The 16,371-nt window shown below is 35.9% G+C and overlaps 1 protein-coding gene across 1 annotated transcript; it reads left to right on the forward strand.

Annotated features, from left to right (window-relative positions):
• The first annotated feature begins 8,852 nt into the window (after nucleotides 1–8,852).
• LOC131858338 (uncharacterized) lies at nucleotides 8,853–15,954 on the forward strand. The gene is made up of 4 exons (XM_059211550.1): nucleotides 8,853–9,086; nucleotides 10,894–11,286; nucleotides 12,189–12,274; nucleotides 15,852–15,954. The coding sequence occupies exons 1-4, from the start codon at nucleotides 8,853–8,855 to the stop codon at nucleotides 15,952–15,954; spliced, it is 816 nt and encodes a 271-aa protein (XP_059067533.1).
• Nucleotides 15,955–16,371: the final 417 nt, after the last annotated feature.

A 16,371-nucleotide genomic window follows, 5' to 3' on the forward strand; every position in this document is an offset into this window, starting at 1 on the left:
TTTTCTCAATGCGTTAGGGTAAAAATAAAAAAGTGAAAACTCACTTTTATCCTTTTTACCTACTACATTAAATGCTCTCCCATTAGGGTTACAAACCCTAGTTTCATCGCTCAAGGAAAAAACCAGTTGATAACCAATTGACAAAAAGTTATCAAAATTTCATGCATTCAAATTCACTTACTGGTCATTCATTTCAAGGGGTCCGGAGGTGGATTTACCGTTAAGCTCCCCTTAGCCATATTCAAAAGGCTTAATTCAATGGTGTAAGGTTCTCTTCACTGGGTGAAGGAATAATTTGTTCTACAGGTGAATCATCACTCTTCTTCTTCTTCCACATTCGATTCATTTCTTCTCTTGTTTCTTCAATATTGACCTTTTGCTTGCCTTTCTGATCTTTTGAAGGGTTGACTGGTTTTCTCTTCCTGGATCTACATAATTTTGCTATATGTCCCAGTTTATGATAGTGATAGAAAGCCATGCCAGTTGATCTCCAAGGTCCTGCATTACCTCTCCTAGTTCTTCTTCTGCAATTCATAGCCACATGACCAAAGTTGTTATAGATAGTGCATATGACATCTGTTACCTTTTCCATCTCAAATGGACTAAACCAATTGTTGTAGAGTCTTTGTCAGTTCATATTTCTCCAGTTATCATAATTTCTCATCCAGTTTCCATTTGGTCTTGGATGCATGTGAGGCACAAGGTTATTTGCTCCATATCTGCATTCAACTGATCTATGTCCATACATTTTTCATGTGAAGCAATGACCTTCAAATTTCTTAGACACATACTTAGCATTAGTATTGTAGCTTGCATTTCTGTTAGGTTTGTCTCTACCAACATTTGCAGTGTGACCAAGTTTATGGCAAACAAAACAAACAAGTTTAAAGACCTTCTTACCGGTAGGCTTTTTGACCTTAGGAGCAGATTTGTTCTTAAGAGTGTTGCTCTTTGTACCAGATGATTCTCCTTTCTCATATGTGTTAAAACCAAGTCCGGAGGTATCACATTTCATCCTTTGCGATTGGATTTGTTCATCTAGCAAGGCAGAACTCTTGTTGAACTTTTCCAGTCTCTCATTAGCTTCAGTAAGCTGTTTAGTGAGATCTTCATTATGTTTTGATAGGTTCTCTCTCAGAGATGATGCTAGTTCAAGATCTAGCTGTAAGTTCCCCTTTTCTTCTCTTTCAGCATTCAAATGCTCATTCAAGGTAGCTTTATCTCGCTTGATCTTGGCAATCTCATGATCTCTTTCCTTGATAAGATCTTCAACAACTCTTTTGGCTTCCAGTTTCTAACTCATGTAGATAGTAAGACCTTCTAGCTCTCTCCTCGGATTTAGCTTTTCACTGTTTAACTTTTTAACCTCTCGACTAAAGCATCAATATTGGCCTCATCTGAAGAACTATTATCAGTTATTTCTAACATTTGTTCAGTTAACTCTCTCCTTTTGACTTGTGGGGCTTTCAGTTTGACCCTTAGGGTTTCAAGCTCATTTCTACTAGCTTCAAGTTCTCTAGCCATCTCAAAGTAGCTCATGTCCCCCATGGTGGTTTCAAGGCTTCCTTCTAAGTGATTAGGCTTCAAAGAAGTTAGGCTCTTATATGAATTGATGGACTTGAAAAGCACTGAGAGGGGGGATGAATTAGTGACATCCACCATAACACAAGTATTTATACATGGAAAACCCAGATAGGTAAAAACCACAGCGAGATGGAACTCATAAGTTAACTATCTGCAGTAATAGATAATTGACCGGATAAGGTCTACAAAGTGCTCTGCTAGGAGCGAATCTTGTTAGAGATCCCAATTCTTGATTAAAAACTTATACCCTGTGAAAGGTAGTACCCTATTAGGCATAACCTCGGTGGAGGATTTCTAAATCCAAACTAATGGATCACCTTGTTAAAGGATTTGAACAATGAAGCTTGTTAGAGCTTACTCGGTTAGGGGATTTTAATTTTGTTGTAATTGTTAGAAGACAACAGGATTGGTTTGATCTGTTTGAGTAGCAAAATACTTGCTTGATCAGATCCTTTTAAGCATATTCAACACTGCTTCTCAATATACTCTGCAACTTAACACTTTTGTCTTTTCACACATAGCATATCACTTTCGCTCATATAAAATAATTCATTGTGATGTCAATATATAGATATTTAGATTTCATGTCGGCCACAAGAAATCATAACACAGTTACCTAGGTGCAGTGTATCTGTTCAAGTGATCATAACTCATCACAAAAATACTACCAAAAATTGTCGGTGGGGATAACTCATCACAAAATCTATGAGTACCGGTTGGAACACCTAATACCAGTTAGAGTTAAACTGCTTGTCCTTGACGCTTCCGAGATAGTCTCCGCTAGATCTTCATGTTGATGTTGAGACACATATAACCAAGTGGTCATCTTCATGCATATACCAGTTGTCGCCAAGTACTGGTTAGAAATAAACCTTTAGTATACTGATTGTAGTGTAAACAACTTGAAGTTACACCGGTAGACAATATAAACATATGTGTGTGTATGTGTTTCATCAATGATAACATATGATGAATTCATTACAATCATCATCAAGCCAACAAGAAAAGGCTCATATACTGGTGGCAGATGTAGAGGAGACAGAATTTGAAGAAGATAAGAGAGCACTAAGGGAAAGTGCTAAGAAACAGAAGACTATTGGTAAAGGTAAAGCATCTAAGAACTATTGACATTTGAAGATTCTTTCACTAGAATGGTTCAAATAATTAAGGAGTATGGGATATACAAAGGTTTGAACGTATTGTTTACGCTTTTGTCTGAAAGCCAACAAAGAGAATTTGAAGATGCAGTTATATTTAGTATGAACAAGTTTAGCAGAGCCCTGATTGAATTACAAGGGCAAATTATAGATTCTTTATATAATTTGAATGATGCAAGGTGGCAAGGGGAAATTAGCCTACATAAATGATTTATTGATTATACACTTAAACACTTGCAACTAGAAGCAATTGAAGAGGAAATTGAACAGATAAAGGTTAATACAAAAGCATTGTTCAGATCAAATAAAAGATTAACAAGAATGCTTGTTGGAGAGACCGAATCAGTTCAAAAAGAGACTGAGATTTTGATGAAAAAGGCTTTAGGTCTCATCCCCGATGAATAAGAGGAAAAGGATGAACAAGTTGAGGAGGATACTTCCCAAAAGCCAAAGTCAAAAGAACTTAATAAAGGTGTAAAGATCACATATTTTGAACCTGACAACAAGTACATGTACAATGACCCTGTTGATACTGAATTGGTAGATATAACAGATGATGATACCAGTGATGTTGATAATGTTGCTAACACTGCTGACAATGTAGATGTTTTTGAAGTTGATGTATAGATGTTTGAAACTCATCAGGAACAGGAAGAAAACAAAGATGAAAAGAAAGCAACAAAAAAAAGTGCTCAACTAAGCAACCAGTGAATCCACAGTCAACAAAGACTTAGATTGCACCAGTCAATGTAAGTGTAGATGCAAATGTAAATGTTGCTATTGAGGATAATCAAAAGGATACAGTTGATAAGAAAGAGGAAGCACCGGTGAAATAACAGACTATTGAAAATCCGTAACCGGTCAAGGACACCACTAATGAAGAGAAGACAGAAAAAGATAAGGAGGAAGAGAAGAAAATACAAAAGGTGGAAGAGGAGAGGAGAATTGAAGAAATAAAGACAACTCTTGAGGTACCTCCTAAATCCAAACTGAAGAAAACAATAGATGATGATGATGATGATGATGCTAACTCCATGAGCATTCAAGGTCCTATTAATATGGACAATTTGAGTTCTTCAGATTTAATGGAGATTGCTACTGTAATGCAATTCCGTGCACAAAATAAATTATTGAAGGAACAACAAACAAAAGAAGAGAATATAAGGACCGTTGTTGATATTTTGTCAAGTCTCCTACCGGAGACTGATATAGAACATTTGTCTACCCCTATTGCCAAACTTGGAAAATTAGTTGTTAATGTCGATGAACAGCTTAAAAGCCTTGAAGAAGCTGCATACATTTATGTTGAAAATTATTACAAGAAGAAAAGGGGAGAATAGTTAATGGTTGAAATAGATAAAGGCAAAGTATCCCTAACGGTGAATAAATATTTGTTGAAAACCAGATTGGAAACCGGTTGTAAGATTTTGGCTACTATCTCCTAATTTTCACTATTTTGTGCTGACTTGAGAAAGAAGAGAGTTGATACTAAGAAGGAGATACAAAATTTAAGTGAAACATTCACACTGGTATAGGACTCAGTAATCACTTTTGGTAAAAATATTGTTGATTTACAACACCAGTTAGAACTATATGAACATGAGCAAGTGAAACGGGTCAGATCACTGAAAGAACTCCAGACTCAACTACCTCCCAAAGAAGATATTCTTTAGAGAGAATTCACAGAGTTAGAGGCAATTTTGGCTACTCCAGAGATGACTACAGTTGATGCTATGGAGGAGTTCGCAGCACAAATAATGACACATGTTGAGATTACCAAGACACCGTTAGAAATTTAGGACAATAATCTAAAACAGTTGAAGTTTCATTTCAGTGATGTTTTCTTGAGAATTGTATTGTAAAGACATTAACACTTTTATCTCTATATATACATGCAATTTTGATGAAATTTTTTGATGTAGTGTATGTATTTTACTTCTTTATTTGGCATTGTTGTCAAAGGGGGAGTAATAGTTAAGAGTCCAGTCAAAAAAAATTATGTACTGTTAAGGGGGGATAATGATTTTATTTTTGTAATAGCATTCAATTGCTAACGGGGAGTGTATGTCATGAAGTTAATTTTTGTTTTGCACACTTGGTTGACAAAATTTTCCTAATAGTTGCCATCAATGCCAAAGGGGGAGATTGTTGGCATTTGATCATTTGAACTAAACTGGTAATGTGTGTTTTCTTGATGCAACCGATTTATGTTTGTTGTGCATAGAGATTAGATTTATGTATGATGACTATGTTGTATGTTGTCCTTGAAGGCAACTATGTTTCTTTAAGTTATCTAAGTCCTACAGTTCAACCGACAAGGCTTAACTGATTATCAGAGACAGATTTTATCAGAACTGGTTTTTTAGGACTTCAACCGGTAAAAGACTGACAATCTTATATTCCAACAAACGGTATGTGAAAATCATGAAGATTGAGATGCAGCGGTTTTACAACAGCATTGAAGACTATCAAATGAAGATATGTTCATGACCATATGTGTTGATTCGATCAGGTGAACGAGATTTATTTGACAGAACAGATTAATTGATGGAGACTTAACCGGTAGTGATGAAAAACACTCAAATCGGTAATATGACACAAAACTGGATTTGTTATGTCGGTGGCTAACATAACTAAAGCGTACAATGAAAGATTTTCTAGATGCATTGAACCTAGGAAATTGTAACAAGGTTCTAGCTGACCTTATGAGGATTTTAAAGGTGTGATGAGGTATGAAAGGATATATATATATATGAGCTTGATAGTGTGAAAAATAATGAGCGAATTTTGTATTTCGGATAGTGTGATGATCAAAGGAGTTGAGAGATGAAGTCTATGTGATGTTTTAATGTTCTGAAGCAAATCTTATCAAAAATTGAAGGTGTTATACTAAGATCATTTGTACTTGTTGTCTCCCTAATAGTTGCAACAAAAAAATCCTCTTACAAGGTCACTCTTAACAAGGTGTAGTCAGATCCTAATAGGTCTGATCATTAAATCCTCTAACCAGGTGACACAATAACTTGTGTTTGCAAATCCTAGTAACTTGGGTAGCTCCTAGTAGGGCTGGTCCTCACGGGCCTTTTTGTAAAGCTCTTAACCGGGCTTAGACACTCATGTGCCCCTAACCGGGTGTTGTAGACCTTAACCAGTCAGATCTCTATACTGCAGATAGTGGATCTTGTGGGAACTAACTCCCACCGTGGTTTTTCCCATTTGGGTTTTCCACGTATAAACTCTTGTGTCATGTGGTTTATGCTTTATGTGGTGATTGTATACTTGGTGTTATTTCTTACATGCTTATTGAGTTTTAAGTTGGTGAAATTGATAATCAGATTTGTATTGTTTCTACTATCACTGATTCACTCCCCCCCCCCCTCTTAGTGCCTTATAAGTTCATCAGAATAAACTGAAGGAGAAAGAATAACAAAGCATTGACAATCAAGTTCTACAAGACAAGATAGATGAATGTGAGAAGCTTGCTAGAGAGAATGCAATCCTGAAAAATGAGATGCAATCCATTGTAGTGAAGCTGACAAAGGACATAGAAGACTGAAAGAAGAATGAAGAAACCCTAACTCAATCATTGAAAGACAGATCTGATGACTGTTGCAGATTGACATATGAGATTGATCAGTTGAAGCTTGAATTGGTGCAAACAAAGAATGATGGTCAAGAACTTGAAAGGCAGATCATACTCCTGAGAGATGAGCTCTCTACTATAAATGAGTACAAAGAAAAATTCAAAGTCGGTTCAGCCCAGTTGGATGAGATGCTAGAAAGTCAGAGACATGGAAAAGATATGCGAGGACTTGGATTTAAGAAAGGAGAATCCTCCAGTTCTGGTTAGAGCAATCATCATAAGAACAAGAAATCTTCGGTAAGACAACCTAATGCCTATAAATTCTATGGTAAATGTTTTGTTTGTGGAAAATTCGGTCATATGGAAAGTCAATGCAGAAGTAGGATGAATAATGGGATGATGAATAATGTGATGAATAATGGTTCAACCTTTATCGGTCAATGTTTCATATGCAACAACTATGGTCATAAGTCAAACATGTGCAAAACAGTAATAAATAATTTTCAAAATAAGAGATGTTATACATGTGGAATGTTTGGGCACATTTCTAACCAATGCAGGATGAGACCAAATCATATGAACTTCAAGCCTATGCATAGAAATGTTATTTTCTATGCATGCAACAAACCCAATCACATTGCAAGAAATTGCAGAAGCAAGAATGCTCTAGTAGACAAGAGTAAATCAGATGAAAAGGGAAAATATAAAGTTGAAGAGATCACAGATCAACATAAGAAGATATGGGTTAAAAAGGAAGATTCAAATGTGCAGAATGGCTCCACCCTTGACTCCGGTGTTGGAACCTCATCCGGTAACTAAGGAATTTTTGCCTTAGGGGGGAGATTTTTATGAATATCTTTACAAACCCCCTTTCAGAGATCTGTAACCAGTCAAGGATGGTTGAAGATGATGGAGATTAGCTGTGCAGATAATATCTGGAAGATTTCATGACGGTTTAAGTATCCAGTGATGAATTCTTGTAGATGAAGGGTATCCGGAAGCCTTTAGGGTTGTGCATTTATTACAACTTAAAAGTTAGGTTTTCGAAAGATAAGGGGCATTTCAATCTTTCATTCTTCACATTGTGAATGAAGAGTAAGAGTAGAGCAGTTGAGTGAAAGAGATATAACAGCAAAATCCAAACTTGAAGCGATCATTCAAAGATTCCTTGCATTTGGTTGAAAATCAAAAGGTATTTATCCATTTGCAAGCTAATTTTGCATACCCTAATTTTGAAATGGCATCTACATCTAGTGTTGCAACTTTACTTGTCGTTGAAATTACTGAGAGAGCAAGGCCTGTATTCAAGAGGCATCCATTTAAATCTGTTGAAGATTATCCAGGAGGTGTTTTTTCCTTGGTTTCGTATGGAGTGCTTCATAACAAAGACATTAGGGCATACATCCACTCTAACATTGAAGAGATTGGAAATGCAGATATGCTATCACTTTACACAAAACACATGATGATGGATTTGGAAATCTGAAGCCAGAATTCAAGTCATTGGAGGACAAGGGTTTCATCCAATTCCTTCATTTCCTGATGTTCAATGAGCCCATATGGGTAAGGTACATTCTGAGCCAAATCCACAATGAGTTCATATGGTTAGACCAACCTCACAAGATCACCAAGAAATCCATTCAAGTAGTTACATGTTTGAATGCAACCGATAAGATCCACGGATTGAGGAAAGTCCAGAACACAAAGGTAACAAAGGTTACCAGATCCCAACATGATAGTCGGTCAATGAGAATAAGTGATATTATAGAGAATGATGTAATATTTTCCTCGACAATAATGGGATACAAGGCATATCAATCTAGCAGGTAGAACTTTGTATCCAGTACCGCTATATTTGCAGCCTATGAGATGCTTAAGGAAGACAAATGGTATGATATATGTGCAGTACTTCTCAGTGAATTATTGAGAAATCTGAAGAAGATAAAACAAGACAAGAAACATGTATTCAAATTTGGTCCCTTGATTTTTTGCTTGGCATTGTACTTCTTAAATGAAATCCCCAATATTGGAAAGATTCAATGGGCTTATGATAAATCAGTGGTAGTTCAAATAAAGGAAGGTTTGCAGGGTCTAGGTGACATAGTTACATAGAAATCTACTTTGGGGGATATTTCAAATCTTTTCAAGCAAAAATGCAAAGCAGAGAGAGGGTCCAGAAATAAATTGTTGAGAAATATGAAAATATCATTTGCTTTATGGTTGATAAGGACCAATGTCACATGGAGGCAGTTGAGCCTAGAACTGTTTGGATCATGCCCATGGGATATGAGGCAGATGAAAACACACTTGATGCATATTCTCACTACTTGTTGATTAAATTGGTGGATGATAAGGAGGAAAGGCTTGGTACATACAAATAAAAAGACTTATACTTGCATAAGAAATTCATGGAGTTAGCAAGGAAGAGGAAAGTAAGAAAGGAGGTTGAGGAGCTAGAAGAACAAATGGGTATATCTAAGGAAGTTGTGCAAAGGGAAAGAGAATGAAACATACTAAAGGAGGAGGGCATGGTAAATCCCAAGAAGTCAAAACTTGTTCCCACTCCTCCCAAGCAGGCCAAGCCCAGACAGTCTCAGTCTGCACCTACCTTCAATGCTCAGAAGCCCATTGCTCCATCCAAGTCTCAAACAACAACATCATTTGATGGAGCAGAGAAAAGGAAGAAGGAAAAACACCAAAGAGTGTATGTTGTCTCCACTACCGAGGACATAGAGACTGAATCTGATGAAGCAGTGAAAGAGGTGAAGAAGACATCCACCTATACTAGAGTGGTGAAGAAACCACAATCTAGTGGAGCCCATCAATCAAAGAAGTCATGATGCGGAGGCTTCAAAGGACCCATCTCAAACTTAACAATACAAGACTATTTGATGATCAAGTTGACACAAATGGTGTCATAATACTCAATCAAGAGAAACATGACCCTTTGAGACTTTACAAACTGTCTCAATGCATTGACAAAGAAAAATCATTGCAAAACTACCACCTTGCTGCCATATTGATAGACCCTTATACAATCACCCATAACTTTTTAAACGGAAAAAAATTATTTGATCACTTCGGTGAAATTCTTTGTAACTTGGTTATACAAAACATATCCAAAACTCAGAAAAATCCAACGGTGTAAATGTGAGATATATCCCCCGTACTAGGACTGTATTTTCTGCAACAGTTTGCCCCTAAAATTTCAGACCTTTACTCCCACAATGCACATTCCATCTTGTGCATGGCCTCCTGAAACCAAATATTATGAAAATATACAATATAATACACCATAATACCCATTTGTGGGGTTAGATAAATCTAGAAATAAAATATAAAACATTTTCATGCTCACTATTAACCCTAGGGCAAGGATATGACTGTTTTCACAAGAAGTAAGACATCTTCACCAAAACAAACCCAAACACTTAAAACCAAAGCCAAAATAAACATAGTTCATTATAGAAACATCTCAAACCATGAAGTAATGAAAAATAATTCATAAAAGCACTCAAAACAATGGAAAATCAGACTGTTCTACGTGGAAACCTGGAAAATACACATGAAAATTAGATTTTTATTGCTTCAAAACTCCAAACCCAAAAAAACCACCTTTACCAACAACCCCAAAATGATTCAATTACATCCATTATAACCCTCAATTCCTTCTAGGCTTAAATCCAACCTAAAACCAACTTATAACTAACTTATGACAACTTTTTGCATTCTTGACAACTTTTTGACAACAAAAAGTTGCTCCAAAGTTGTCAAGTTTGACAACTATGTATGTCAACTTTCCAAACCTATATCTGAACCTTCTAAAACATTAAAATGGTCATTAGATGACCTTATAAACATATTTTATCCACCTAAACAAACTTCTACCCCAAAAACCCAATTTTAGCCTTTTCTAGGCCTAATTGCTCAAAATGGTAATTTTACACTTTTTGACCATTACATTGCATTTCACTACATTTTATGGCTCACATGGCCATGTTACATTCTTTTTTGTTTTCATTTTTCATCAAATCCTCCATAGGTCCTATCAGTGACCTTGCTCTACCTTGTCTTCCTGGGTGCTCCTGCACCTAGTCAAGAGCAGAACCTGAGTCATCCAGAAAAGATAGAGCAAGCAAGAAGAAGAAGTTAGAATTGGATGCAGCTCTCAAATCCAATAAAATTGAAGGTACATTTGAAGTTGTTCCCCCATTGACCTTGAAAGAGTTAATTGATAAAATTCTTAAGGATGGGAATTTGAAAAATGTGCCTATATATAATGAATTTTTTTATGATAAAGATCAGAGAGAAATTGAGGAAGCAGTTGTTGAATACATGGATATCTATAGTAAAGCATTGATAGAACTATCATCCATGATTCCTAAAATCTTGTATGACATTTTGGATGCGAGGAGGCATACAGCTAGTCTACAGGATGAAAGGATAAAAGAGTATGTAGTAGTAAACTTATCATATGTCATCTCCAAAGATGAATTTATTAGATTATTAAAGTTTTCCAAGGATAGATTCTAAATAAATAAGAGAGTAAATAAGCTTATTCTCGGCAAGATATATGAGGTGACTAAGGAAACTGAGACAATTTTGAAACAATTTTTGATAGATAAAATAATTGATGTGAATCTGAAAGAGCCATCTCAGGACACATCTATTTCGGATGTTCATGCAGTTGTTCCTGACAAGAAAAAGGATCAATCATCTGTTAAAGAAACTCCGGAAGAGCAGCCCAAGGTGCATACTAGAGTTGATGATGATAATGCTAATGTTGATATCTCTGGTGAAGCTGTACAAGATCCTCCAAAAATTGAAGAAAAGGTAGTTGACGAGACAATTGATGTGGATAAGGATAAGGATGATGGTGAGGAAGGTGAAAAGGATGAGAATGCAGAGATTGCAGAAAAGGAGAAAGGAGAGAAGGAAACAGATCAAGCTCCGCCAAAAGTGGCAAGAGACACTATACCTACCAAAGGGAAACAAATTGCTACTAATTCAGATGATTTTGGTCAAGGGCCGATTGACTTGAGATCTTTGTCTCCTATTCAAGAACTAAAGTTGGAAAATCTCTCACAAGATAAAGCCAATGAGGACTTGCTTAAGTCACATTCAACATACAAGGAATTAATAACATTGGCAGGAGACATGTTGGAGAAAATTATGCCATCTTTCAAACTGAACTCATATGATCCCTCTAGTAAGATTAAGGGTTTTTTGAGTATTGTAGGATCTCATTTTGAATCTTTTGGAGAAAGTAGCAGATGTTAAATTTTTGAATCAGTGTAATGCTACGAGGTTAAAAAAAATTGAAGATGACCGAGGATGATAGGGTAACCTTAGTTACTTCTATGAAAAGTATCCAAGATGCTTTGGATGAAGGTGGTAGGATATACAAATCATTTCTGATTTTACCAAAATTCACCATAGATATTGACAATAAAATTAAAGAATATGAAGGCCAACTAGCTAGCATATCTTAGTCATACGCAACTCAATCAATCCCGGATAGCAATTTTGAACCCCAAGTTTTGAGTATATTAGATAAGATCAAGAGTAAATCATGAAAAGGAAAGAGTTTTGAGTAGAGTAATTGAAGTGAGGATTCTTATCACTCCCCGGATAGATTCTTTGATGAGCAGTATGCAGGATGTACAGGATGCTCAGGATTCAAATGTTCTGACAGATAGAAGAGGAGTAGAAATGCTTTCTTACCTTTTCAATGGAATGATAAGCATTTTGGAGAGTCTGTAGAAAGCATGGGATAAACATTTGTTGTCCTTCGGACAATTTTTGTAGACATATTCAAGTTTTTGTGAGCAACTGTACATATCTTTGTATATCATTTTTGGCAGATTCTTATCTTTGGCATTGTTGTCAAAGGTGGAGAGAGCAAAGTGAAAAATGGTGCTAATTCTCAATGGGAGCTTGTATATTCTTGGTGGGTTCGAAATTTTGAAGTTTTGAAGTTTTGCAGTCTTAAGTGTATATTTCATTTTTCACACTATTGCCATCAATGCCAAAGGGGGAGATTGTTGGCAATAGACATTGTTCTAGTGAATATTTGTGCATGATAGATGCTTAGGGGTTGTCATTGATGGCAACTTGGTTTGCAGATCACACCGGTGTACATAGAATTGGTTTATTGGAAGTCATTTTATTCATTAGGCATAAGTCTGGAACGTGGAACACAGTAACCGGTAAAGCATGAGATCATGGTGCACATCTTGATTTTGGTGTAATTTTGGTTGCGGTGATTAAGGAAGATGATTCGAGATTCGATTCAGCTTATCCTGTGATCCTGATATTTGTTGTTGATTCATGAGCAAGTTTAGAGGTTCGATATCCTGTAATTCAGTTAGAACAAAGCTATTTTGGGACGATTTTGGTGATTGGTTTTATGTTCAAGATGATTGGGCTAACTTGTGGGAATCTTATTAAGTTCATGTTTTGGTCAACATTTGAATTTGTGGATGGATTGAGACGACTTGGTAATACACGTTTCATGTTGTGTGTTATGCGGTTTTTAGAAGCTGACATGATTAATGATTCATTTTGTTGGTGTAGATATATAAGATCTATTTGGTTGATCATTTTGATGTATGTTATGAGTGAACAGAATCTGTATGAGCGGCTTTGCAAGATTGGAGAATGTGATTGAAGGTTTTGGTGGTTCGGTGAGTGACAAAGCAAGAAAATAGAGTAAGAAGTCAGATCAATTGCAGAAGATAATATGAGCCTAACCGGAACTACATTTTGGCATAGTTAGATGCTATACTTTAGTTCATTTATAATTGTAATCAATTATAATATCTTGTAAGACAGTGAGCCTTCCTCCGGGTTGTAGCCATGTTTGTAATTGATCAGTGAGCTCTAGGTAGTGTGCCTGAATGCAAGTGCATTCCCCTTATGTAATATTATCATACTTTTGGCCACATTATAATAATATTGTGGGTTCAAATCCCATTGTGGTTTTTTCCTTTCTAGGTTACCATGTAAAAATCTTGGTGTTATGGTTGTGTGGTTAATTGATTTATGTTTTTGTGCTTTGTTTTCTTTCTTATGCATCTGGTGGTTTAAGAATCAGATTAGCAAGTTTGAAAATTGTAAAACACTGATTCATCCCCCCTCTCAGTGTTCATTGATTCCAACACAATTACATGTATTGTCTCCATGAATTTGACATTGCTTGTATTTCTTGACAAAGTCATAGGTGTTCTTCTCCATAGTGGGCTAGTAGTATCCAATCCTAATAAGTTTCTTTGTCAAGGTTGGACCACTAGAGTGATCCCCACTTATAATCTCATGAACTTCTTACATTGTAGTTTCAACTTCCTCACACTCTAGACATCTAAGGAAAGCATCATCGTGACCTCTTTAATACATGATGCTAGAAATTATTTACGTAGTGGGAGGTTTGGTGAATTGAATGTGTGGTGTTCGTTGCTATAAATGTTAGGTGGGAGGATGTCATTATGAAGGTAATTGTAAATGTCATCATACCAAGAGGAATTGGGACCAACAATTTGATAGATGATCTCAAATGAAGGGACCTCATAAACAGGGATCGAGAGATATTCTACCATGGACTCATAATGTATTTAATTTTATGGTATATCAACAAGGGAAGAAATGGTAGCCTTAGCATTTGCAACTCTCTTGTTAACTCTTGGAATTTTCTCAAAATTGATCTGCATGAAATACTTCTTAAATCCATCAACCATGTTCTTGTAGCACATTAATTTATCATCTTTTGTTTGATAATCTACCAACTAGGATTCACCATAGATATGTATCTCTTGTATTTTCTATTGCATAGCCATTCTAAGTCCTATAATAAGTGCTTCATACTCTGCAATGTTGTTTGTGCAGGAGAATTCTAACCAATATGACCTATAAATGCAATCCCCTTCAAGTGTACAAGTGAAATACCTGCAACTACTTCATGTTGTGTGAATGACCCATCAAAGTATAGCTTCCATAATTATGAAGTGGTGACAAAAAATGATTGGCTTGTCTAGAAAATCAAAAACCAAAGGATAATCATCAACCACAGGTGCCTCTACGAGTTGATCTTCTATGACTTGTCCTTTCATACCTTTTCTTTCAACATACTTGTTATCCTCGTTTTTAGTGTTAGCAAAAAATGAGGGTGCCCCACAAGTTTTTGCTCATTTGTGGTTTTTTCTACTCTATGGTTCAGTTTACAAGACATTTTTGTCCTCATAAGCGTGCTTTTCCCATGTTTTACACTTATTCACTTTTATGTGAAGTCTAGGTGTAAATAGGGTTTACAAACCCAATTTACACTAAGTTAGGCATTTTTGGTATAAATTGGATTCATAGACTCGATTTACACCTCATATGTGCAAATTGGGTTTATAAACCCGAATTGCACTCATTTATTACTCTTTGAGTTATTTGTGGCTCATTGGAAGAATTGGTTTAGGAGTCTTATACCTCAGTTTTTAAGACTTATTTATCTCTTTTTACTCTCATTTTAATCTTTCCCAATTTGATTTCATGGTTGAAGGGAGAAGAATTTGATCTTGCATTTCGGGTATGTATCTATTTTTTCCTCTTGCTAGGGTTTTAGAAACGCTTTAGTTTTATTTTTGTATGCATTTCAATGGTTTTTTACCACATTTTTTGTTTTGTATGATCCTAAATTCCTTTTAGTGTTGTGGTAGGGTCATAGGCCCAACACGCACCATTGATTGGTTTGTGGTGGGTTTGCGACCTCACCTTGCTTTTGTATTATACCAAATGTTATTGACTGCATTATGGTGTGGGTGGGGCTATCGACTCATCACACACCACAATGTGATATGTGGCAGGTCAACGACCCCAACCACACATTGTTTACTTGCATTTCATTGAGGTGTTGGCGGGGCCGTAGGCCCACCATACACCATGATGTGGTGTTGGCAAGTCTGTGACCCCATCCAACACATGATTTACCCCCAGTTTTTGCAGTGCGATTAATGGTGTTTGGCGGGGCCATAGGCCCACCATACACCATAAACGATGTATGCCAGGTCTACCACCCTACCTGACATCGTATTCTTATATGTTATGTTGTATGGCAGGTTTCTAAACCCACCCTCCACCATTTCTTTTGTTCTTCCTTTTTAGTGTTCAGTGGATTTATGAGCCCAACCGACACCTCTTTTCCATGATATTTTTAAATGTGTAATTCAAGTTTATAAACTCGAATTACACCTATTCTTGGGTTTTCCAAATGTATCTAGAACTTTGAAACCCCTAATTACATCTTTTCACCCTTTATTTTGTAAATGAATTTTTTGAATTTATTTATTCAAAATTCATTTATTGTGCACACGTAAATGGTGATTTTCATCCAATTTACCATGGAGATATTAATTTATCGAAAAGGGATTTTTGGAAAACCTAATTGTTTCAAATGCTCTATTTTCAGAATTTGTTCAAGTCATATGAACAAAAGTGAATTGATTCAATATATTATTATAATTTTTATGATTGTCTTTTTCTCGCAGTATTATTATTATATCAATGACAGAGGTTTCTCCAAACAAAAAGGATGAAATTCAAGAAGCAGGACCCACATCCAGTTTTTCCACCTTCTTCAGTTACTTCTAATATTGATCACATCAAAGACACAAAGATAGGTCATGTTGATGTAGAATAATTTAATAAAAGAATAAAGAAACCACCTTCATATCATGGCATAGAAGCTATTATCAATAGTAGTTTCTTTTCGCATGTCGGCTCAGGATCTTGAATTTGTAATGGCAGTAGAAAATCATTTTGATCCAAATTTTTAGAAGTGTGAAGGGTGAATCTGGGAAGAAATTGATTAGGCTTGATGAAGAATTCTTTGATTCATTCTTCAAGTGTCCCAGTATTAAGAAGTATATTGATTTTACAATGAAGTCAGCTATAGCCTACTTTGATAGAAATTGATATAAGTGTAGGCATAATATGAATGACAACTGGCTTAAAACCTCAAGACCTACTATTGCAAAATGGTCAAAGACTCTTCCCAGAAGTGACTTC

Source organism: Cryptomeria japonica, chromosome 9, assembly GCF_030272615.1.
Source record: "Cryptomeria japonica chromosome 9, Sugi_1.0, whole genome shotgun sequence".
In the NCBI taxonomy this organism is placed as follows: Eukaryota; Viridiplantae; Streptophyta; class Pinopsida; order Cupressales; family Cupressaceae; genus Cryptomeria; species Cryptomeria japonica.

Bases quoted from the DNA above. Each gene is read 5' to 3' on its own strand.
- LOC131858338 (XM_059211550.1), top strand. From the start codon at position 8,853: ATGGTAAATCCCAAGAAGTCAAAACTTGTTCCCACTCCTCCCAAGCAG. The intron at 9,087-10,893 runs GTGAAGAAGACA...ATTCTCGGCAAG, and splicing joins CTGATGAAGCAGTGAAAGAG to ATATATGAGGTGACTAAGGA. The intron at 11,287-12,188 runs GCAAGAGACACT...CATTTTTGGCAG, and splicing joins ATCAAGCTCCGCCAAAAGTG to ATTCTTATCTTTGGCATTGT.